The sequence below is a fragment of the Apus apus genome, chromosome 19, assembly GCF_020740795.1.
Source record: "Apus apus isolate bApuApu2 chromosome 19, bApuApu2.pri.cur, whole genome shotgun sequence".
Lineage (NCBI taxonomy): Eukaryota > Metazoa > Chordata > Aves > Apodiformes > Apodidae > Apus > Apus apus.
The window spans coordinates 6,489,602-6,515,279 of NC_067300.1; the positions used below are offsets into that span (position 1 = coordinate 6,489,602).

Sequence of the window (25,678 nt, forward strand, 5' to 3'; positions counted from 1 at the left end):
GCTGCGTTTTATGTTGCATTTTCTTTTATGTTGCTAGATAAACTCACCTCTAAATGTCCTACTTGTTCTAGTAAACGTTATGAATTAAGCAGTTACTGGTCTGTATTTCAACCTTGAAATGCTTACTCTCTTCAGCATTTTGCTGAAGCTGTAAAGCAATATAAGATCCAGTACTTATGCCAATTTTAATTTGGATTTAAAACAATGTTGCCTCAGTATAATAGCAAGGCAGCAAAGGGTAGCAACAGGTATTAGCCCTCTTAATTGCTCCCGAGACAACCACACTCAACCCCACCCAGAAAACCACCTTCCACAAACTCAAGAGTGACCCCTCCTGCTAATTAGGCAGAAGTGCTGTCTCTCAGGCAGGTTTCGGTCATACCCTACCTGGATGGAAACCTGACTGAAGTCAAACCAGAAGCCCTTTTGAAATCAGACACTGGAGGCTATGGTGCAGAGGCCAGGGCCTGGAGAACAGAACGAGTGGTACAGCCATGCTGAGGCAAGGCCAGTTCTGGGAGTTCAACCAGACCATCAAGGTTGATGGGGAACAAATTAAATTGCAACATCCAACAAGAAGACCCAGAGTAAAGCTGCATAGGTATACCCTGCACTAGCTAATACGCTGAGCTCATCTCCATACCTGTGTAGCTTAAGACTTGTGGTAGAGAAGGTGATGCACAACCCCAGACCTTAAAAGCCGCAGAGGTTGCAGAGAGCAGGACCATGACCTGCAGTGCAAAGCCAGCCAGCCTTGCAAGCAGGGGAGGAGGAGCGAGTCCCTCAGCAGCGGCAGAGAGCACCAGGTCGGGAACAAGACACGTCTGCCTGCCTGGCAGGTCACTGGGAGCACAGCCCAGGCACTGGTGACCCACTGTAACACCTATTATGGAAGCCTTGCAAAACCTGACACATGGTTCACGGGAGGACACTTCCCTGTGTGAGTACAACCAGTGTCATCAGTTGCCAAGACGTTCACACACACACACTCCATGTCTAGCTCTCTCTGCTGACGGCTTAAACCTTGTACTGAAAGTGCTCCTTCCTGCAGCAGCCAGAAGACTGAGTCACTGCTGCTGCCCAGGCACAGGTGCAGGAGCAGTGCAGCTCCAGGAGGATCTGGTGCTCCTGCAAAAAAACAGCTCCAGAGACTGCTTTTACCACTACAGCCAACAGCCTTCTTTGCCACAGCCCAAACCTACTGGAGCCCAAACCTATTAGACCCCAAACCCTCCAACCTCTGCCATCTTGGTGTCAAACCAAGCCGCCTCCTCCTCCCCCTCGGCCTGTTTGATCCTATAAAGGATATGGTAAAGCAGAACTTGTGGTCCCTCTATAGCAACAGAGCAAGTTAGAGTGCTAACACAGCAGCCAGGAAGGAAGGTGAGAGAGGATGTGGTTGCTGGTGCTGCAGCAGCTGTAAAAAGATGCTGTGAGAGGTAAGGCAACAGAAAGGAATAATTAACTCTGGGGAGTGGGAAGGCAGGAGGATATGAACAGCTCAACTGAAGCAGGACAGAGTTGATGAGCAACAGGTGATTAAAAGAAACAGCAACTGAATACAAGAGTACTAGATAGTTAGGGACAACAGGCAGGCTAACAGCAAGCCTGGCTTTCTTGGAACAAGGGAGATTCTGATGACAAATTGTGCAGGCTACATGCCCCAGCTGGCACATGTGGAAGAACACAAGTCCATGTAGTACAGAACATTAGGTAGGTGCTGTTTCATTTTTATTCTGACTTGAAAAGGCCAAGGACAACTGACACAGTTCATCTGCTATCACCAGTGGGAGACAATTCTACAGAAGAGGAACTGTGCACCTTAGAGGTGTCAAAATGTCATGCTCTTGAAACATTCATATTACAGTTTCCTTCAAAGAAGGAAAAGGTAAGGTTCAAAACACATTGTTTGCAGTATCCAAGGATCCATTGTGGATGGCAGTGCTGCAGCAGCAATTCATTTCCTTCAAATGAGTTTATACATTTTGAGGTTTGAGGCACTGCATGACTTTGCCACAATGAAAACCATCTGTCATAAGCAGACCATTCTGAGATGAACACTTCTTTTCAAGCGTACAATTCTGCTTACAAAATCCACACAAGAAACCCCAGAATGGGACAAAGTTTTGTTTCAAAACACATTATAATGTGCAAATTACAACCCAGAATATAAGAAAGCTCTTCAAGAGCCAGAAAAATTAAGAGAGAAACCTCAACTAATGCCACAAGTAAGGTCAGAAAAACCAACTATTTTTATTGAAGGACTGAGTATCAACATTTTTCTGCACATTTGGTTATATAAACTGAGGGCAAACATGCAAATGCTGCTTCTCCTTTTGGAGACACAAGGGCAATTTGACTGACTCCAGTGGACTTACTTACTCCTACTGGGTATGGGCATAAGCTACAGAGTCGACCTTAAAATCCAGACTCATTAGCTAAGCAAAAGCTAAGCAAAGGCTCATAACTACTAAAATCTACTGGGGCCCAGAAAGATGATGCCTCTCTATCATTAGCATTAATTACACCCACGAAACTCATTTAAAAAAAAACACAGAAACAAAACAAAGCAATGGTAACCTCTTCCTTCTGCTCCTCCTGGGGGAACAGGAATGGGACAAGGATTTAGTTTTTGCTGACAGTATCCAGAGCTTCAGACTGAAACCTGCAATGACCCACAGGGATTCACTGTTCTATTCTGTTATAAACAAGAGCTTTGAAAATGAGCAGATTCTGATGTGTATTGCTCTGCTGCTGGGATGGTATAAATCACAAGCAGCAGCAGAGCTCCAGATTCAAGCTGCCTCCCTCAGGACTTGCAGCATGGTAACAATGCTAAATATATGATGTTGTTGTTGTTCCAGTAAGATTTTTCAGTTGACAATGTTGCAACTTCTCACTGTTCCCCATCTCACTTCCCTGATTTAATACACACCCATTCTTTTATTCTGAAATAATTTGAACAAATGCAATTTTAGAACAAAGTCCCAGTAAATCTTTTTGTGCCTGGCTCTATCTTTGGATTAACTGTTGACTGATGTTTCATTCTCTTTTTTCCCTTCTGCGAAGTTCTCCCTTAATAATACCAGCTGTTAAAACAAAGATCAACAAGCTCTCTTGCCCACACAGTTTCCCCTTTGGGCAGCTCTGTACTAATTATTAAAAATGAACCATCCAGTGTTCCTGCTTATTGCACAGATCACTACAACAGAAAAACAAACAAGCCTGCTGATCCATTTAAAACAAGAGACATACACAGAAAAGGCAATTCTACCCTCTAACTCCAAAACCATATTGAATTACAATAGTAGAATCTTATCCACAAAAACAATACTTCAAACTGCAGTAGCCTGTGGGAACATAGTTTGGGAAAACTAGCTGTTTCCCCAGCCTCTTCATCAATCAATGCCATCCTGGATTCATCATGTAAAATAAAAAGCTTCTCTATGTACCCTCCTACAAGGTATTTTATCATTATCATCATAATTTTATCATTAATAGCAAACTTTTAAAAGTTCTTCGGAGGAGTAATATTTGGGTGAGGCTTTTTTGGTTGGTTGGTTTTTCAAGGTGGGTAACTTTTCATCTAACCTCCAATAAGTCAATTACCTGTCAGGTGTAGCATGTGTGCAAGTTTTTTTTCCCCCACATAGATGCTAATGCAAAGGTATTTAGTTATTAAACAGAAAAGAACAGCCCTTAGTCCTCTGACTCATTTTTGCCACCTTCTCTGGTTGTGAAGCACTCTGAGAATTGACTACCCAGCTCCACTGCAGACACAGTGTCCTTATGGGATGAATATGCTTGGAAAAGTGCTCTAAAAGTCACTGTAATTTGGTTTAGCTGGAGCAAGGGCAATACCTACAGCCAACTTCCCCCCTTAAGTGTGCCCAAAGCCCCTCCCAAAGGTTCTAATGAAAAGTGAAAATCTGTAAACTTGTCTATTCCCTCCTTTTTTACAAATTAAATGGAATTAGAAGCTGAAAAAGACTAAAATACTCCTTTACAGATGGGGTTCAAAAAGCATTTGATACCTTAAATACCATGACATTACAAATACAGTCCTAGATTTTTCAAGCACCACTTCACACTCAGGACCAAATAAGATTACTACTGTGCCTTAAGTGTTTCTGTCTGCCACTGCATTCCATTTCTAACCCAGAAGTTAGTTTGGGTGCCTCTTTTCTGATCCAAGATATAGTTCAGTTTTCCCAAACAGGAGACGTCTCAGAGATATACAAATCAGGAAATCTAATGCAATAGAGTGAGTATGTAGCATTTTAAAAGTCTGCAAACCTAGGCATAAATTCAACTTAAATTCTAAATACAAAGTTAATAACTTCAAAATTTGTTAACAAACTCCATTCAAAGTGCATTTCATAATCCAGTATTTTCCACTCTATGAAGTTGAGTCAAGCAACACTGGCAAAAAAAACAGATGAACTCTGGAACTTGGCCAGAAACAGAAAACAAGCAAAGAGCTGAAGAAAAGTGGAAGAGACTATTCCTTAAATCCACCTATTAGGGCTTGCCATACAGCTTTTTTTATGGGAATAAGACCCAGCTCCTTCCTGCAGCTATGGAAATAACAACCAAGACATTCAGCTAATATCCTGCCAAATATTTTCCTGTTACTTTTCTCATCTCAGCTTTTCAGCTGAAAAACCCTTCAGAGAAGGGACCAACCCCTGCTGCATCTGCACACCCTCCACAGTACTTGGAAGAGTCAGACCATTTGTCTTGATTTTGACAAGAAGATTGTTTCAGGCTGATCCCACCTAAGGAAAATTTTCAAACTTCACATTGAACCTTGCCATGCCCATTTTCCTCTGCAAAAGATGAGATCATTTGTATGGCCACAGAGTTAATCTACGATTAAGAAACTAAAAGACGGTCAAACCAAAACTAATGTGGCAACTGTCCTGTTGACACATCTTGGTAGGAATCAGAAACACCCACCTGTGCAAAGAATATCTTGCTATCAATAAACAAAGATTCTCTGATAACCTAAGCTTTTCCTTCAGAGGTAGAGAGCATATACTCATTCTCACATGCTCAGTCCTATTCTATCAAGTGTATCCTCAGGTAACAGCTTCCATTAATTAGAATGTGAACTTGTGTTAAATCAAAGTTTAAATCTGAGGAAAAGTAATCACTTTTCCCTTAACTAACTTATCACTGTATAAAGCCTCTCTGAAACTCCACTGGGTCTTCCCCTCCTCCCCACAGAAGTCTCAGTTCTCAGGAATAAGATTGCAGCAAAAAATAAATGAATGCATCAAAGTAGGTGGAATAAAAAAGGGGAAATGTTGTGCAAAATGCTGATCCACCAAAGGCACACAAAGCATTTGTTCAGTAGTGACAATGAATAATTTAATCTGAGGCAAATTACCAAACAAACATCAATTAAATTACATGCTAGAATACAAGAGAAAATTCTCCCACACACATTTCAGGTTTGCAGAGCCAATAGAGGAGCTCACACACAGCCAAGCACAATGCTCCATGGATTTTGATGGCTCCATCCTGGCTATTCACTCAAGGATATCTGAGATTCTTCACAGAACATGAGACAATTAAGAATCTAAATACACAGAGGTAAATTCAACTCCATCACACCAAACATTCATACAGTAAGACTAGACAGATCATGTGCCACTGAGCTTTGTAAAAAGGGAAGAAATCAGGGTTTCCTACCCCATAAACATGACATTCACGGAACACACTGAACTAGAGATTTAACACACAATTATCCCTACTTTCCCTAAATTTTAAGTGTCCAACCACCGGATCAGAGAGCATTCGAAGCCAGTTGTAGCAGCAGCAAAGATCGTCCAGCTCTAACAGCAGCCCTGTTGTGCTCAGTGCTGCCTACATACAAACAGGCATGAAACAGGGAGCAGGTCACAGGGAAAGCAGAGGCCAGGCAGGAACCGCAGCACAGGGAGCCAGACACCGTGGTTTGCTGAGTGTCCCACAGAGATGCTGCCATGAGGCCACACTCAGAGCCCCAGTGCACAAAGCCCAAGTTCAGAGTGCTAACCATGCTGTGCTAACCAAGACAACCTAAAATTACAGTTTCTAGAAAGTAGGGCATCTGTTGACAGTACAAATCTAGCCTGGCTTCTCCTACAAAGCCTCTGGCCTCCCCAAGTAAAAGAGTCAGAACACTTTATGGAAATAAATCAACAATTACATTCCCTTTTGACCAATATGACTTGGAAACCTAAGCAGCAGGAATAAATAATGTTTCACCATCCTCAGCAAGAAAAGCAACATCCTTTGATCCTTTAAATAAGGACTGCTTTCCTCAGCAAGGATATTTTGCTCACAAGCTGGACAGGCAAGTCTAGCTAAGCAGAAGGGGATAATTCACTTTTCTTGTGACAACAGCCTCATGTCCTTGGATTGCGAAAACACCATGTATTTTATAACATATGCTGTAACAATGATGATGGTACCATGATATAGATTTCCACCCTTCACAACGCTTGAATAAGCATGCATCTCCACAACCCTAATGGGTATTAACACCAGTAAGCAGTCTTTTTCCATCAATCTAGTTTTTAGACAGTCATGTGGAAAAACACTACCCAATTTGAGACAGGGCTTATTGGAGCTAAGATTAAAAGCCACACGTATGTCACACTAACCTGACCATTTGATTCCACCCATCCTATCTTCTAGTACTACCAGAACTACTACTAGTATTTGCTTAAACCAAATATCAGTGAAACAAAGGGCAGTAGGGGCATTAGGGGTTTTTTGGGATTTTTAAACTCTCTTCCTAAAAATACAGCCTCATATTCAACTATCACTTCTGAACTGTTAATCAGTGCTACTAGTTCATAAACCTCAGATAGAAGTTGTGCTGCAGCAGGGAAGAAAATTGTACTTTACCCATTAAGGCAGCTATTACCACAATGTTTGGGTTCAACCTCTGAATAAAAGCATCAGTTTTAAAACTTTAAAAATAGACTTCTTGTACTTTTAAAAATACATTCATGTGTCTCTTCTCCCATAACTTTCAGACAGAATATTGTTGAGGGGGGATGTGGGAGGGCATGGTGTAGTTTACTACACAAGCAAGTAAAAGGAAAAATGGTTTAGAGTCATATCAGTAATCTGGCATTTAAATACCAGCTTACGAACTTAACATGGAATGAAAAGTACCCATGGAAAAATCAAGTTGACTGCATACAGTCTCATTAAAACCACTTTATGTTAGTCTACCTGACTGTAAAGGCTTAAGCAAATACCAAAACATGCAATAAATTTATCCATTGGCATCCACATAAAAGTGCTAATAGGAGCCTCATATAATAATGAACTATACAGTAAAACCTAGAGCACAACGAAACTCCAAGACAGTTACCAGGAAAAGATTGTTACTTATTTGCTAAGCCCAGGATGCATACCATTGTTCAAATACAGATCTTGACATTCTTTCTAAAGCTGGTAAGGTCACAGCAAGCAGACAAGAATTTTAAACTCTCTTTTAAGGAGTTTAGAACCAACAAAGCTCCTGGTATTTTAGTGACATTGCGGGCTCTTGTAACACTGCAAGCATTTAGAAGTGCTAGCAAATTAATATGCTGCACCAACTCATTTGGTGAACAATCTCATTCAGATCTTAAGCTGCTTGTCCTGTGTTCTGAATGTGTTAGCAGGCTGAAAAAATCTGAGGCGCCAAGAATACTTTCTGAAAGGGTGCTACAGTTTTTCAAAGCTGCTTGTTGTACTTTGGAACCAGCAAAAAGGTTCTGTCTTGAAGACAAACAAAACCACGACCACTACACCACAGAGATTTTGATGTTATTAGCTAAAGGACTAACAGAAACCATGGCTCCATGTTATTATAATCTTCATAAGAAAGGTGAGGGAGAGCTGCTGGTCAAGTTTTGAGTCTGTATTGTAGCAATAATATTTTGCAGGAACATTTCTTAATGAATTGCTTTATTAAGACTGTATCATAAAAAAGTGTGATGTGCACACAGCACACGTGGTGAAATTTTGTGAATGAAACTACATAGCAACATGGTCCTGATTTCTACTCTTCTCATGTTCTTGGAAGAACAAATAGAAGGCTACCACACAAAAAAAAAAAAACAGAGGGAATGCTTACATTACAGTGTGTTACAGCTGTTTTCCTATCACAGCAATAACGAACCAGCAGACGATCAAAGGGCTGGAGCACCTCAGCTATGAAGACAGGCTGAGGGAGTTGGGGCTATTCAGCCTGGAGAAGAGAAGGCTCCAGGGAGACCTGAGAGCACCTTCCAGTACCTGAAAGGGCTACAGGAAGCTGGGGAGGGGCTTTTCACCAGAGAGGGCAGTGATAGGACAAAGGGTAATGGTTTTAAACTGAAAGAGGGGAGATTTAGGTTAGATATCAGGAAGGAATTCTTCACCATGAGGGTAGGAAGGTGCTGGAATAGGTTGCCCAGGGAGGCTGCAGATGCCCCCTCCCCAGAGGTGTTCAAGGGCAGGTTGGATGAGGCTTGTGCAGCCTGATCTAGTGGGGTGTCCCTGCTCATAGCAGGGGGGTTGGAACCTGATGATCTTTAAGACCCCTTCCAACCTTCACCATTCTATGACTCTATGGTAAAACATTAAGTATCAAAAGAGGATGGCAAGCACAGTGCAGCTCTTTCAGACCATTATTGTGAGAGGAAATCTAACAAATATTCGCTTCATTTCCAGAAGGTAAGGGATTCCCCAGCTCTATAGGTCTATTTGAAATAAGCAGAGCCCACAAATGATCCATAAATTCACTTCTCCATAAGCCTGCCATGCAAAGTAAATACGAGTAACAGTGAATACAGCCAGTTTACTTATAAAAATACTGCAAACAGCTCAAAAGTAGACTGGCATCTTGCATGAGAACCATAAATTTAGGTCAGCTTGTAGCTGCACTGTTCCAGCAGCTGAACAGGAAACAATGTGATGTGCAGAGTAAGATCTCAATCACTTAAGATCACTCCTTCCTGAAGCAAGAGAAAAATTACAGCCCACTTTCAGAATTAGTTTCGCACACTTGCTTCAACTGGAGGAGCCTGCTGAAGGGTGGAGACCAGCTCTTCCCACCCAGGAGACAAACTCTGGTAACATCTAAATCTGTATTCACAGTGCAACAGCCTACATCGATGAAGCTGTGTCCTCCAACTCATTATTTTGAGCAGGGCCATGTAGGGCATCTCACAATTACATACTTAAGGAGTAATTAATTCCTTAAATGAAAAGAAAACACAGACACATCCCATCCTCTCTTTACTGGGGATGTGTGAATATCACCCCCACACATCTTCAAAAGTCTACAACAGGGGGAGTTTTAAGCAGATGCCATTAAATATTGATTTTGCTTTATTTCATTTTTTGCATGACTATTTATTTGAAGGCAATTAATTAGAACATTGGAAAAACAATTCTTTGAAATGTGGCTGTCAGGCTTACTGACTTTTTATAGCACTCAGTGATCACTGCAAGTCTAGTATACAGAAGCTATTTTGGGTATCTCTCAGCATACTATAACAATTTTCAATGTAAGATGATAAAATAGATACTCTCTACTCTGCTTTTTAACTTCGTCTGAGACTACAGCAACTATCCAGTAATTTACAATTTCACAACACATAAGAACTTTCATAACAAAAGTGAGTGCAAGAGAAATTACTGTATTGTTCCCCAGACTGGAAGAGTCATGAGATGGGAAAGGTTTGAGACCTGTGTATGATTTCCATGTCTTGGAGTGACACGTGCTCCATCCTCCCCATCTTGATTCTCTTTAATTCCTGTTACACAATTTTCAAGACAGGGCCCATCAGTGCCTGGGTTGCTCAATGCCTACCTAGCCCAATGGGGGCTGGATGTCCAGCAACAAACACTGACAGTAACTCCAGGTTCATAAAATTTAAAATGTAAAAAGTGGGTCTTCCGGAGCAGCACAAAGCTTTAAGCAATGCATTTCTTCAAACTGCAGACATTTAAGTACTGCAAGGGTTGATATCCTGTAAATTACACTGAGGCACTCCACAGAAGTCTTGCTAGATGCATTCCTAAATAATTTATTACTGGCATGAGGTGGTATTAGATCTTCTGCTTTCAAGCTAAATGCTATTAAAAACAAAGTTCTCAGTTTCTGTGTAAGAGCTGTTGGCTTTGGATACTACATTTCATCAGAGCAAACACAACCTGGAGAAACTCCCCACTTCAAAACAACTTTCTAAAAGTTTTTTTTTTTATCAAGTTTCGCCATTATATTAAAACAGCAACATACCACCAGCGAGTCTCTGTCCAGTGCTTTGGAGTCTTATGATCAGGGTAAGTTACTTGCTGCTTCTCTGACACTTGTTGCATTCCATGAATCTATAAGACACCTTCCTGCATTAAACATGACACTTGCTGAGTTGGCACTCAGGCCAGCAAGAGGTTCTCACACTGCACTTCAGTGGACATTTTTTGAAACATACGTTGCAAATTCTGAAGTGACAGGTGACAGGAGTGCATGAGTTATGCAAGAGAGAAAAAAAGAGCAGTGTCTTTGAGAATAAATTATCTACTCATGGAAAAATACATGGGGAGACAGCAGAAGATGACATAATAGTAACAAAACAACTGGTCCTGCTGCAGAACATCAAGAAAAAGACAATTTACCAGAGCTCAAGATTAAAGTTTAAGGCATCTGCACATAGAGAAAAATTTCTTAGCCTCGATACTAGACATACAAATGCTTTAAAACAAAACAACAAACAAGTGCCTGAAACGACACCAAAGGCTCTGAACATTGCCCTGCTGTGCAGAGACATGGATGCAAACAGAGTGACAGATGTTCAGAGAGCAGAGTCAGCATTACTAAATTAAGCACAATGATCTGAATTTCTTATTAACCTCAACAAAAAAGCTGAAGACCCATAATGCAGAGAGAGGCAACAGCTGCATAAATAAAAAGCCCAGGGCTTCAGCTCTTACCTGCAATGAAATAATTGAAATTACTCATCTGGGTAAGGGCTGAAGAATAAGGTTCAGTCCTTCATAAAGCATTGTTTAGGTGAACAATGCACCAAATGCAAGCTATTTGTAAAATAACAGGTGCACTAATAAAGACAAATGGGCCAAGCAACACGCTACACCCGTGCAAGTGCTCTGTGAGATGAAGCTTTATCACAAGGGCTTCATGTTAGAAGCAGTGGCAAAATAAATTTTATGAGTATATCCTCTCTCTAAAATGAGAGGGCTGTAATTTAAGCAAGGCCAATAGATAAAATCCCTCCAAGTATATGGACATTTCACATCTCTGGTTTCTTGTCATTTTTATAATTCCATTGTACTTTTCTATGTAGGCTGAAGAAAATCACATTGTTTACAAACTGTAAATCAAGTGTTTCAAAACACAGATGTTACGTTAACATATATAATCTCATTTATACATCAGGTTGTTGTATACTTTGCCAGCAGAAAAGTCCCCAGCTGAAGGGCAACTGCTGCAGCAATTCCATGTGACTCCTGGCACAAGGATCCCCAAAGCTTACAGTGGACTGGGAGACTCTAATCTCAAGATACAGCTACTCCTCCTGACAAAGTCTATTAGTCCCCTTGGCAATCTGCATCAACTCCCACTATTAAAAATAATAATGTGCCAGCCTTCCTCCTCTTCCCCTTTCTTGTATCTATCCTTTGCTCCCTTCAGCTTTCATCCATGACACTGCTGCAGCTTTGTCTGTTGAATTAAAGATCACTCAAACACAGAAGAAATGTCTTTGCCTGAAGAACAAACAGGAACCTCCTGTCCAACCTTTGACTTGGATGGATCAGATCTACTGGTCTTCATACAGCAACTGGAGCTTCTGGGCACAGTTCCCTGAACGTCCCATGACTCCCCAACTATTTTACAACACAGGGATAGACCATTTGCTTGATGAGCAGTTGAATCATCTAAAAAATATGAAAGAGGATATTGACTTGAATTTACGAGATGCTTTATCTGCCAAGCAGGGAAAGAAAGCGAGCTTGACCTCTGACTGACACTGATACAAAGGAGGAGGAAAGAGGAAAACAAATGAATCCTTACCTATGTACACAGAGGGTGTCAGAAAAAAAGGGAATCTCTCAACTTAACAAGAACATCCTCTCCCACAGCAAGGACAGCGAGGTCAGGCAGTGCTCTTCAGTTGTTATAATGACAATATCTTCCACCTAAAATAGTCTTTGGAAGTTGGTCCAAGGGTTGACTTGAAACTGCTACTGCTCACAGCCAAGAAAGTAAGAGCTTATTTTTCAAAAACCTTGAAGTTTAAACCCATCTTCCCACATAATGCAGTTTGGGCCATGAACTGGTAGGACCAAGCAAGTTTATGTTACGGTAGAATATTCTGTCAGAGCACTTTGAAGTCAGAGGTCTTTAAGATGACAGCATCTACCAGTTTCTACCTGTGACATTCACTGTGTCTTCACAGACATAAACAGTCACTCTAAAACATTCCAGCTTTTTTATAAAGTCTTCAGGCCTTCTACAATATGTTTATTCTCTTAGGAGAAGGATGCAAATATTCTATAAAAGGAAAATTATTCTTTAGTTGACTCAGTGTGCAGGCTGAGGTGGACAAACTACTAAAGAAAGACTGAAGAAACATGGAATCTACCCCATTTTTTTTTATAACACCTGTATATGAATGATATTCATCATGATCAATAAGCACATCCAGCAAGGTTACTGACACATTCTAGTTAATTCTTGCTTATAAGCACTTGTTATAAACTAAAGCTCTATTCTATTTCATTCCTGATCCAAGTTAATGGAAGGATTTTCAGAAAAGTTGAATGCAATCATGACATTTTTAATCCTCAAGAAATTAATGCATAATTGCAGATGCTGTAAATGCACACTAATAAACACAATTTTAAATTTCTGCAAAATTAGGACATAACACAATATGCAGGGGATCTGACACATGCTCAGTAGTGACTGTTGTTAAAAAATGGTTCCTGGCTTTAAGATGCTTAATTCTACTAATATAACATTTGTGATGGCTATTTTTTGAATGGCTGTGGAACACATGCACAAAGAAGACAAGTTATAAATGCAATGCCATGAACAGAGCTATGTAGTTTGTGCATTTTTTTCTTTTCTTGCCTAAGAGAATCTGAGTCTTGAGCAATGTACAACACAAACCCAACTATTGTAGTACATCTTTTTAAGGGTGATTTCTGCCTGTGGCTTTTCTTCTTTTAGTTTCAGGTTCATCTTCTGATTATTTTCAAAATTCCCCTTATCCAAGAAAGCTTCTTGAAGTGCATTATGGCTTATACATTAGTCCCAGACTGTTTAATTTAGCCCTAATACCTTGAGGAAGCTCCAGGATGGATTGTTGCCATTCTGATTAAGGAATCCAACTCACCCCCTGCTGCGAGGGTTAGATGAATGCCTTGCCCCCAGAGAGAAATCAATATTGCTCCAGTGACCAGCAGCTTCCAAACACCACATGTGATGTACCATGAAGAAAGAAAGAAAGAAGCACTTAATCCTTGCATCCTAATTATAAAACAGGTTCTGATTTTCCACTATTTTGACACTTTACTTGTTCAACTCCTCAAGCAGCACGGGTTCTACCTTTTTACTGTTCTTTCAATATCCCAGATGTTTTTGTTCCTAGGGATTAACCCACCAGCAAACCACAAAAGATAATTATACCAAGCTAACGACAGATTCAAGTCAATACAAATGTCTATAATCACAAGCATGAAAACAGATATCCTACAGAAAAAAAGGTCTCCTGACCTGTGTGTGAATGGAGTGCACTGCTTTGTCATGTAACCATGAAGTACTTCAACTCAGCTGCTAATAACTGAGTGAAATATTTATATTTGTGCTGTTTAGCTCAGCAAAGGCTTTTGCTGGCTGGAGCAATTCAACACACTCCCACAAACATTAAATGTTGGCACTATGATATGTGAGCTTTCTATTCCAGACTAAGTATTTTCAAAAAGCATCAAAAACTATGCAGATCTCAGTCTCCAAAGATGCCTAAATTAGGTGCATGTGTTCCATAACAGCACATTTCCTGTTAAAATTGCATTCTTTCATCAATTACAGCTTTCTTATTTCAAGATAGCTTTGTGTCAATCATACTGAACCTCTGGAAAGGGAACTTTCAACAATTTTATACATAATACAGGTATAAGGATGATGTAGACAAGAGAACAGATCAAAAGCCACAATGCAAAAAGAGAAAGCAGCCCACAATTATCGAGAAGAGAAGCTGCAGAGATGCTCACAGCTCATACTGTGCTTTACCAGGAATGCATAAATGCTTCTACACTTCCAGGGTTGTTTCCTGGGCTACTTGATTGCATCTCAGAAGATCGCAGGCAGCCACAGAGCCAGAGAAGCATTATTTTTCTCTTTAAATAGAGTTGAAACCTAGCTATCCCCCCCCATTCCAAAAATAAGGCTGTAAATCTCCAGGGCACTGATCTAAATAGGAGCCAAGTCACACATGTCATGTGATACTTACTCTCCTTACCTACAGGATAGGCTGGTGCATTTGCTCAGCCTACAACTTGGGTTTCATCTTTAAGCATGGAATGCCCTGCTCCCTGTGGACAGCCTGGCTGTCCCTCAGCCTTTCTGACCAGCTGATGACAGCACCTTTGAGCAAAACAGCAAAGAAGCTACTAACCAATATATACAGCGTTTTTTAGCATGCAAAAAAACTGAAGTAAAGCTTTGCAACAGTTTTCCAGCTTTTACATGTTAAGTTGCAAACATAGGCCAAAAAGAACCCTCTATGAAACAAATGTTTCACAACTCCAAAGAACTGTAAGAACAAAGGCTCTTGACCAGCACACACAACCCTTTTCTCACACCCTTTATTGTTATGCTTTTCCAGGGACAACATGCAAGAGTATCTCAATCTCAGACTCTTACACTTGGGAGAGATAGGCAGGAGAGGTGGAAAAAAAATTTATGTAGTGCTCTAACACAGCTCTCCCAGTTCATCCATGGCCAGTTTTTGTTTTACTACAGCAAAACCCTGCTTACAGATTTTTAATGAATGCCACTCCTACAAGACCTACATCTGACAGACTGAAAGCCCTCAAGAGAGCAAGAAATATTTCCCTTCCCCATTTAACTTTTGAAAAAACACACTTCCATTCACTCACTGCTGCATGCCAATCATTTTCTCCCTTTGTAAATACAAGATAAATGTGTTAAAGCATTTATCTCTTCAAAAAAGAAAGCATAATGCAGAGTAAAAAACAGGCTTAAAATGCATTTAGAGAATATTTTCTAAACACTTCCTCAAAGCTCTCTGCACAGAATGCATGGATGAGCAGCAAGGCACACACTTCTAGAAAAAGCTCTCATTTGGGGATGGGGTCAAACAGCCTTCCACAGTGAGTAAAGATGCAAAATACAAACACAGGAATCAACACATACATTCAAACCAGTAAGTTGACTCTAAAATATTCTATGGAAAAAAACAACGACAAAACCAACACAAAAATAGCAATGCTACAAAGCCAAGCATGCAAAAGAGGAGTTAGGTTCCTTCACAACATTTCTGGTTTAGTATCTAATCTTTGTACTTTGCCTCATGTTTCTTCTTTCCCCTTTTGCACTCCCTACACTTTCTCCTGATCCTGTCAAACTCTTGACTTGCTGTTCCTAATGCACTAAACCCATTGCACATCCTGTCTGACAGCAAGTCACAATTCCACCTGTCCTACCCAGCATCCAACCTGCTCTCCCCACATGCTCTTTATCCCAGCTGCTTCCTTGCTACTGGTTCCTTGTCTTTTCTATTTAAACTCCCTTTCTACTCCTCAGCTCCGTTCTGCTGTTTCCCTTGCCCAGTTAGTCCTGGTTCTCTGATCCTCCCCAAGTTCACTATCAGAACAGCCAATTCAAGTTGTGTCTCCTCAAACAACCCCATTCCCATCACTCTTGGCACTCTAATCACAGAGCAGTTTCTAGACAAGAAGCTCCGAGTTACTGGTTTTAGGCCCTAGTCCAAGCTCTACTTCTTCCCCACCACATCTCGTCTCATGAATCAGCTAGTTTCCTTTCTGACCACGGCATCTCACACCCCATTCCTTACCCTTGGGGGAACAAGAGAAGACCCAGTTCATAACAAAAGAACAACCAGTTTGGTACCATCCAGGACGCATAAGTAGTCAGATGGACCTTTAGTGCCACTGGGTGCAGCCATGCCTTTCATCTCCTTCCCCTCCCAGCTGTAGTGCAGCTTCTCCCACCTTGCTGACCCACGTTATCCCCCCTAAACACAGCCCAGACCCCACTGGTGCAGGACTGTGTTCTAGCCACTTTCCTCCTCCACATCACTGGGTGCCAATAATAGAGTCAGAGACCAGCAGGGGCTGCCTTACTCCACCTTGGCCTTGAGCAGCCAGGGAATGGAAAGTCTGGGTGCACTCTTGCAAGGACTGGACTAAGGCACGTTCAGTTATTCTGTGGGTGACTGCATCATCTTGTCCCACAAAAAACCCTTCAAGGCCAAAACGTACCCAGCACACACTGGAACTTCTGAGGATTTCAGCACTAATATATTCATCAAATACTTGCAAAGTGGTGCTTTTCTTCCAAATACTTACAAGTTTGCCTAATTTGGGCAGATTTTCAAGTACAGCAGAAGGCACATCCCTGATCAACAGCAATTTTCTGCCAAATTTCAAAATCTTGCTCCAGTGAATGGGAACACTACAGCTTTCCAAAACTGAAGAGGCACCATGTTTAGCAAGTGCAAGACACCAGCCCTGGTAACAACTGAATAATCTGAAATACAAAAAAATCTGAGGCAAGTACAGAAAATTAAAACCGCAGCCCGAGTGTGGCAACTTGGGAAAAAAAAAGGAGCTGAAAACAGGTGAGTTAAACAGAAAGTGTTAAGTAACCTTCATAAGAGCTACCAGCTGAGTCTATAATATAGGCTGAGACAGCAAACTCTTCAAAGCATCAAGAAGCAAGTTCTCAGAGCTAACTGGAGCTGACCACCAGAACTTCAGTTTGCAAAAAGCAGTATCTCCACAAGATGATCTGTCACATAAGATAATACTCTTATCTGCAAATCCACAGACTCAGTGCAATACAAGTTTTTTAACTACAGAATAATTTGAGAGAAATTGTACCTGCTGTTCACAGAGGAGTAAGTAGAAACACTACAGACTGCCCTTCCTCTTCAGACACACAAATGCTCCTAGCAGCACTCATGCAGGCCTCACTAGAAGGGCAGAATTCAAGGATTTGCTTTAAAATCTTTTTAGGCACTGAGCAGAAGCTTGAAAAATACTGAACAAGATATGGCTGAATGACACATACTTAACGTAAGAAACCTACATTATTTCAGCTACAACCAGAAGAATGATGATCCAATATGGCATTTCCTCAGGATTAAGGACTATCTGGATGACTTGCTAGCTCACTGGGGACCATCTTTTTCAACCAGGCATTAATTCCCGAGAGACTCTGTTTCAAGTTCGATTGCTTTACTGAGTTTGAGGCTGTCTGGGGGATTGCTGTTGTTCTTTTGGTTGTTTTTCCAATTAGGCTGACACTTCCCCAAATAAATTAAGGACAGCATTGCAACAGAACTGCTTCTTTACGTGCTTTGCAACATGCACATTTGCTTCAGTGACCAGCAGTGAACACCAGGCAAGCAACATTTCATTCTTGCACTTTAACTCCACTGCTCTGTGTTACAAGTAATCTAGAAAACCCATCTAGTCCTACCATTTTTTAGATGCAAATGGAAACACTGAATAATACAAACAAACTATTTTTAATAAACCGAGCCAAAATGACAACATAGAGGCAAAACAGTCATATAAAAATTCCAAAGGGATCCAAATCACCCCACCACACTTGCTTGAGAAGAATAAAACCATCACATTATGTACATACATGTGTGTACAGATATGCACACATAGAACAGATATACTGCTTTTTCCCCGTTAGTACTTTAGACCGAAGCCAATGATTGAAAAGAAGAACAAAGACTTCAATATGACAAGAAAAAACAGTGTTTTAGTTGTTTAAAAAAAGTGAAACTGAAAAGTAGAGTTTCTACGGGTTGGAAGAGGAAGAGAAGTTTCATCAAAAAAGCATATGATTATACTGAAGGGGGAAGTTATTCTAAATATTTATATAACACAAAGGAAACTCAGACCACTGGATTTTGATGGTTGGATTGGATTCCATGTATAACCAATCTCAGAAGCATTATTTCAAACAGGATGAAAGTGAATTTCCAAAAATTAGCAGGTTACCTTTCCAGCAATCAACAAAGGCAATAATGTAAACCATGTTATTATGTTACAGTCCAGCAATGGCTCCTACTCTTCATGTGGAGCATGGCTTTTGAAATTCTGCTTTAAAAGAATGTTTCACAACATGAGTAACACTAATGAGCTGCAAAGAGTCCAGAAAAACATCGTCTCATGTTTGACTGCCTTCCCATATGGTTCAGAAAAGCGGGGGATCTTGAACAGCCACAATACAAATGGGAAAAGTCTGTGACTGGAAGAAAAACAATAAAATATATTCTGCAGTCTTGACTCACACTGAAAGACTGACTCTCCCCTTCTACAATGAATAGGTAGGAAATAGGAAATGAAAGAACAGGCTAGTGACAATATTATAGAAATCCTCTTGCTTAAAGTAAAGCTTAAAGTAAACTAAATTACTCGGACTTTCATAGACTAAAGACCCAGCAGCTCCTTCAAGTACCAGAAGGGAGTCCTTCTACTCCCAGTGCCTGCAGGTACCAAGGGGTGTATGTAGGGACCTCACACATCACCTTGTGCTCCTACCCACCCCTGGAGCAGCAGAGGAGCTCCCACACAAGCTTAAAAATCAATTACTTTTAAACTAACGAGAAGAACTAAGACAGCACGAACTTTAAACTGCACATACAGGCTGCAGCAGCCCAAACCTCAACGTTTATGACCAATTTCTCACTCAGTAATCTGCTTATACAGGCTGACCACTTAAAAACCAGCCAGTGATCCACTGTGAAATAAGGAGATATTAACGTCAGACAATTTTGCTACCTCAAAACTGTCCAAATAACTATGCAGAATACTTAAGTTAATGAAAAGCGTATTTTGCTTTGAAGTGCCCATCTCCAGCATTCTGGATACAACTTGTACTAAGAGCCTTAGCAAAGCCAGAATTATAAATATGATGCATTTATTCCTGACCTCAGCTTTTCTTGTTCGTTTTTAACCTCTCACTGTATTTGCTTTTAAAGTGCCTTACTCTGAGTGTATAATGGTTTTGGGTGAAATTCCAGCCTCTTTGAAATATCCAGAAGTTCTAAAACGTTACAAAGAAAAACCAGTCAGGAACAATGCTCTGTCTCTAGGAGTTGTCTGAATGATGCCAAATCAGTTGCAACAATTCACAGCTAATTTACAGTAACACAGACTTTTCAGAAGAGCATTTGCCATGGCTAGAGAAGATTATTTTCTACCCTGCAAACAATTCAACCACCCATCTCTGAAGGCAGGGGCCACTACCTCACATAATGGAAACTCACAACTCATAATCAGAGTGATTTAAATCACTTATGAGTTAGCCTGCAAGACTGAATCCTTTTCATCCGTGTCCTTGGCCCATCAGAAACCAGCTCCTTTTCCTTTCAGTCTTGGAGAGTTAACACCTGAAACCAAAGAACTGGCAGAAAGGGGGGGTAGGGAATGTGAGAATAGGATGGGTGGGATGACACACACACACAGATTTATATTTGATTAACTATAATGGTGAACACAATAAAAGTGGATTTTGGCTTAAGAAAACAATAAATGCATCAAACCTAGATCCAGCTCTGCAGATCTTTCACAAGGAAGAAGAGCAGAGCCTTCATTTAAGGTCACATTTGACTACTGTGCCTAGGGAACACCACCATGAAATGCCACCAAGGTCAGAATCACCCAGGTACTCAGACAGTGTATGGATGTGAGTCACCACTATATGCAACACCCATACATTAATAAATACTATTGAAGAACAATACTGCATTCAAGCAAATCTGAGACATGCAAAGATCACAGCTGTTTCAATATAAATTCTGCTGATGAAATACAGACATGAGCACAGAAAGACTAAACAATTAACCAGTCGCAGAGAGCACGTAGGGCCTTCAGGTTCTCAGAGCTGCACTTAGGGTTTATCATCTGACAATGAGGAGGTAGTTAAGATAACATGGTCTAAAATAATCCACTTGTTTTAATACTGTACATTAAGACAATATGACTGAAACTCATATTCTAAACCATGAAATATTTAATAGCAATTCACATGTTTGTAAGTGCAATGAACCTTACAAGGCAAAATTAACCATATGCATAAATGGTATTTTTTCAACACTAAAGCCTACTTGGAACACTCCACAAACAAAAGGCTCAGTCCCCAAAGTATGAGTCACACGAGGAGTTGGCCAACAGAGCCCCTCGGGTAAGGGCAGCAAATTAAGTCCTTTGCAAATACAAAATATTCACCTTCTCACAGGATGAAAGGACAGTGACAGCTGTAAGCAGACACTCATTTCCACAAAGGTCAAAGAAAAATTGGATTAAGTCGACTTGCTTCTCAAGTCTTTTTTTAAACTTCACACTAAATGTGGAAAAAACCCCAACAACAAACCCACAGCGCCTGCACCTCTGAAACATTCATAACAGAAAGATGAAGCTTCCCACATTTAATCACTTTACCACTTGCACTGGCCATGCTGTGTGACAGTGCTCGGCAGAGCCAGAATTTTTCCTGAACCACTTCACCACAAATTAACACGTAGCTCCCCCAAAACTACATACTGTACCAAAACCTCATCATCAAGAGGCTTCACTCCCTTCAATATACCCACCATGCAGCCACAGCTTTTTCCACTCAAAAGAAAAGCACCAAAGTGGTGAGGTTAGTTTTAGCTCACTTTGCTACATAATTCCTAGCACTTGCTTCATTCAAGGGCTTTGTAGGACACAAAAGGACACTGATGGGAAGTGTAGCACACAGTAGCATTTTACTAGCTAGAGCACTCTTCAGAACAGCTGCATGTGCCATGCTCTATATTCTTCCCCATTAGTGAAGAGAGGAAAAGGGTAAAAGAAAACTGAGTATGCTTTTGCAACCTATTGCCCCCAAAGTGTAGTTGACTGAAGGTACACACTGAGTCTGTACACCAGTATACATTATACTTACTATTACATTAACTATGTATTTAGAAAACACTGCCAATTTCAAGAATCAGACATGAAATCACTACCTACTATACCCTCCTGCCTCTTAACACTACTCTTGAACTAGAATGAAAAACAGAATGGTTTGGTCCTGAGACTGTGCTTTTGTCCTTCATCCACTGCTTCTTCCTCCAGCTCCTGCATCTTTCAAGTATAATGGCAGAAAGACCTCAGCAGGAGTTGGATAGACTGCACAGAGCTGTGGCCTTGTACAGCATGTGTACACACAGGAAACTCAGCAACACCAGACCTTCAGGTTTTGCTCTGTAACACCAGACTGCTTGGAGGCCCCAGATAATCCCAGTATGCCCACCATTTAATCTCATCTGGGATATAAATGCTGCACTAGTACCTCTGCTGGTTATGGGTCCATTCACACTCACAGGGCCAATCCTAAAATATAATTCAGAAGTCTAGATTCAAGTGAAACATCAATAGGAACTTTGCAATAGGATTTGCAAGCCAGAGGCACAGAATACACTCACATCACAGCACAAGGCTAGAAGTCTGCCTTGGGAATAACTCACATGTTGCCAAAGGGATTTTATTGCTTCTGAAGTACAAGGCTTTCTGCAACCAGCCTTTTTTTCCCCCCACTAATGAACAGAAATTCTACATAAATCCATGCACATTAACATTCTAGATGCAAGAGGAAGCTCAATTTTACTTCTTCTTTGCTACATTTAAAGGGGTGAATCACTAACACACAGCTAGTGGGGAAGATCAACACGTTAAAGGATACGTGGTGCAAGTCAAGCCTGATCAAATAAGGCCAATCTTTCTAGTAAATTTCAGATTCCTAAACTACAGTTGCAAATATTTGTTACTGCTTCAACTTTCAGTCCATCAAATCATTGCATCAAAGCATATACCAGCCACGTTGTGGACAAGGCTTTTGTTGCTCACACCACCTACTCCTAAATACCCATTCCCTGAGTTCTTCTAACAAATACTAAATTCTAAGGTAAGTGGAAATTTAATTTTGTTTTTTAAAAAAGCATGTCATGATCAACAAAAGGAGATAGCATATATTAAGTACAGGTTGTCTGTGTGGTTTCCTTTCACAGTGAAAGCAAGAACACGGAGAGAGAAATCAGTGTTTTGACCTAAATATCCAGAGCACTGGAAGCCAATGTGTTTCCAAACCTCTGCCCAATTTAAAATAAAACAATTCCTGCCAATGCTGTATCTATAATTATTTACTCTCTTGGTCCAAACCCTCTTCTTCATTAACCTGCTGTGCTTCTCAAAGTACTACACTGAAGACATGAAAAATAACACTTCAGTGTTGCTGAAGACAGTAACTTCAACAACAAAAAATATTTTTTGAAGAAAATTATATTAAAGCCGTTTTTAAGTGTTACAGAAGTCAAATATATGACCGCATACACACCTGAAAAGATTACCTAAAACAGAAACAACTATCTCTAAGCACTACTCTAGTACTAGCTAGTGTTCCTGTGCAGAAACATGTCAGTATCACTTGCACACTTTTAAAAACGAAAAAAAAATAACTAAGTCCAGCTTGAGAAATCAGAAAGTATTTTCCTGTGTCAAAATGGTTATACTGTCTCTTACTTTAATTCCACTTAAGCTATTTAATCTCCCCCCCAAAGCATCCAAGATGCAGAAAAAAAAGGCAACTGCAGTTCTTCCCATAAACACTCCCATGCAGCAGAGCTGTTTATATAGTGATGAATCAATATAGCATCACTACAATATTTCATCGGTATGTATCACCCTTCTCTTTCCGGAATACACAAACATACCACAATAACCTCTCAGAAAGTATTTGCTCCCTAATTTACCGCCTAGTTCTAATCAGACCTGGCTATAATATGAATACAATGTCACAGCAAAAGACAACTGTCTGCCAGAACAGGCCAGTAATGCATCCAGAAAGGACAGCAATTAGCACAACAAAATTCATCATTTCTATACAGAGACAGTTTAAACGCTTAAATATGTTTACATCTTAACTTGCACCGGTTACCAGTGCCACAAAGAGAGGAACACAGGAGCGAAACCCTGCAGTGCTCTGCAATCCAGATGACCCCCTGCCACTCATTCTTGACTTCTCCATTCAAAACACCGTTTCCGTTTTTCCTTTTCCCTCCCGAGCATTTTTAACGTCCCACGGCCGAAGGGAGCACCCCTCTCCCCACTGCTGCCCCCCCTGCGAGCCCTCAATCCCAGGTTGGGCTCCTTGCTCCACCATCACGCTGCCAAACATGGCTGCATCGTGTCCTCTTTGTGATTGAATATGTATTTCTCTCTCTTGCCTTTGCCAGGCTCCTTTTATTTGCCCACCCTTCTTCGCTCAGATCAGCCAGGGACCATTCCCAGGAGCTGTTACCCCCTTTTCATCCCTTTTCACTGTTCGGCATCTTCCCGTCATGGAAACCAAACGCATTTCTACTTTCCAGTTTCACTTCAAAAACAACCTTTAATGCCTTGAAAACCTCCCCCACCATTGAAAGGTGCTTATTTACATACAACAGAAAACTCCTCTAATAAAAACCTCCCTCCTCCGAAAGGAGCGCGGAGAGAAAAACCCTGAACGACAGCGCGAGGAAACGTTATCATCTGGCTCCTCTTCCCTTCCCTCTCCTGAAATCGGACCCTCCTGGTCTAGAAACCCACCTCGGAGCCTCTCCCTGCAGCCTCTTGCAGGAGCCACACACAGCACCCACCCCAGACTCGGCTGGAAAACATCCCCCTCCGCTCCCTGCAGCCGCCGACAGCTTTTGTGCCGCCGAGCACTTATCATTCAACATAAACACCACTAACGAGTCCCCGCCGGGATCGCCACGCGGAGGCTGCACGCAAAACTTTCCAGAAAGGAAAGAGACACACAGACCCGGCCCGGGGAGAGCAGCCCCCCCGGCCCGGAGCCCCCCCTGCTCCACCGACCCCCCCGGCCCCTCCGCACGGCCCGTTATGACGCGGGGCAGGCGCGGCCCCCGCAGCAGCCGCCGCAACGGCGACCCCGCCACCTCCCCCCGTCCCTCCCTCCCTCACTCACCCACAGCTCCGTGCCCCAGCTCATGGCTCCGCCGCGTCGCCCAGGGCCGGCGCTCAGGGGGTGGGTGGGTGTGTGTGTGTGTGTGTGTGTGGCGGGGAGGGGTGTCTTTCCTTCTGCCTCGTGTCCCCCTCAGCGCGGAGGGGCGGGAGGTGAGGAGCGGGACGGGAGCGGGACGGGGCCGCGCGCTGCTTCAGCGCCGCTCCCGCCTCATCGCGCCGCAAAATGGCCCGAGCGGCGCCGCGCGGGGAGGGCGGGGGGGGGCGATTGACAGCTCGGCCGCACTGCGCAGGCGCGGAACGCCGCGGGGGGGGGGGGGGGGGGTGTGTGGCAGTGCGCAGGCGCGGCCCCGATCCCGGCGCGGCCCCGATCCCAGCTCTGCCCCCCAATCCCAGCTCTGCCCCCCAATCCCGGCTCTGCCCCCCCCAATCCCGGGTCTCCCCCCACCCCATCCCGGTCCGGACCCCGCACGGGAAGGCGGCGGGGCAGGTACGGGCTGGGTGAGGTGGGCGCTGCCCGCCCCCGGCGCTTCATCCCCGCCCTCCCTGCGCTGCCGCCGGCTCACGGATTATTATTATCATTGCTATGATTATTTTAAGCAAATGTTCCTGGTTTTGGCCATTTGGAAAGGGCGAAACCCGCCCTAGAGAAGAAGGAAACTCACAGCCTTTCCAGCTGACTGCAAGGACTGAGCTCTTCAAACTCAGCCACTCAAATCTATCTCTCTATACACACACCCCCAAATACAACCCGTATCTGGGTGTATTGACTCCACCACCTGTCACCAACACACTCAACGAGCAAGGAGAAAAACACCCCAATTATCTGCCTTCGCACAAATGTGGGTTATTGTAGCAATGATGCAGCCCTTGCAGAAAAAGGCTCATCTCCTTGCCAGAGAAATAAGGTTTATTTTGTGCTCGCCTTCCTCTGTAACGGCGTTTCTTTCAGCTGTGTCACTTAATCTGATTTTACATTTCTATTTTTAAACTGCAAGAGATGTGAAAAGAGCTTTAGATTGATACATTCATTGCTGCATCTATTCATGGAAGATTTATATAGGGGGCAAAAAAGGGAAGCACGTTTGGTCACCTGGGGAAAAAGGTGTTTTCCTGTAGAGGGTGGGGATCCTTTTGATGTCAGATGATTGACCAGTTGCTAAAAGCACCATCTGATCTGGATGAATGCACTTCTTTCACCAGCTATCACCCAACATGAGAAAGGGCAAGAAAAGAAGAACTTATAAAGCACTTCCAACGTTCAGAACAACAATGAAGACAAGTGTGATGTTAATAACTGAATCACTTTAATTTTTTTTATCCCAGTTGCATTGATTTGAACCTCAGAGTAGAACCCTGCTCCTCACACAGATGTCTTGGAAGGGAGGCAGGGATCAGGCAAGGC

The 25,678-nt window shown here is 42.1% G+C and overlaps 1 protein-coding gene across 1 annotated transcript in view; it reads right to left on the reverse strand.

The window, feature by feature from the left end:
- FNBP1 (formin binding protein 1) overlaps positions 1-24,504 on the reverse strand; it is a 97,135-nt gene extending 72,631 nt beyond the window's left edge. Inside the window, exon 1 of the mRNA XM_051636956.1 lies at positions 24,278-24,504. Coding sequence (XP_051492916.1) covers positions 24,278-24,301 — 24 coding nt within the window. The 5' untranslated portion in view covers positions 24,302-24,504. The remainder of the gene's footprint in view (positions 1-24,277) is intronic.
- Positions 24,505-25,678: the final 1,174 nt, after the last annotated feature.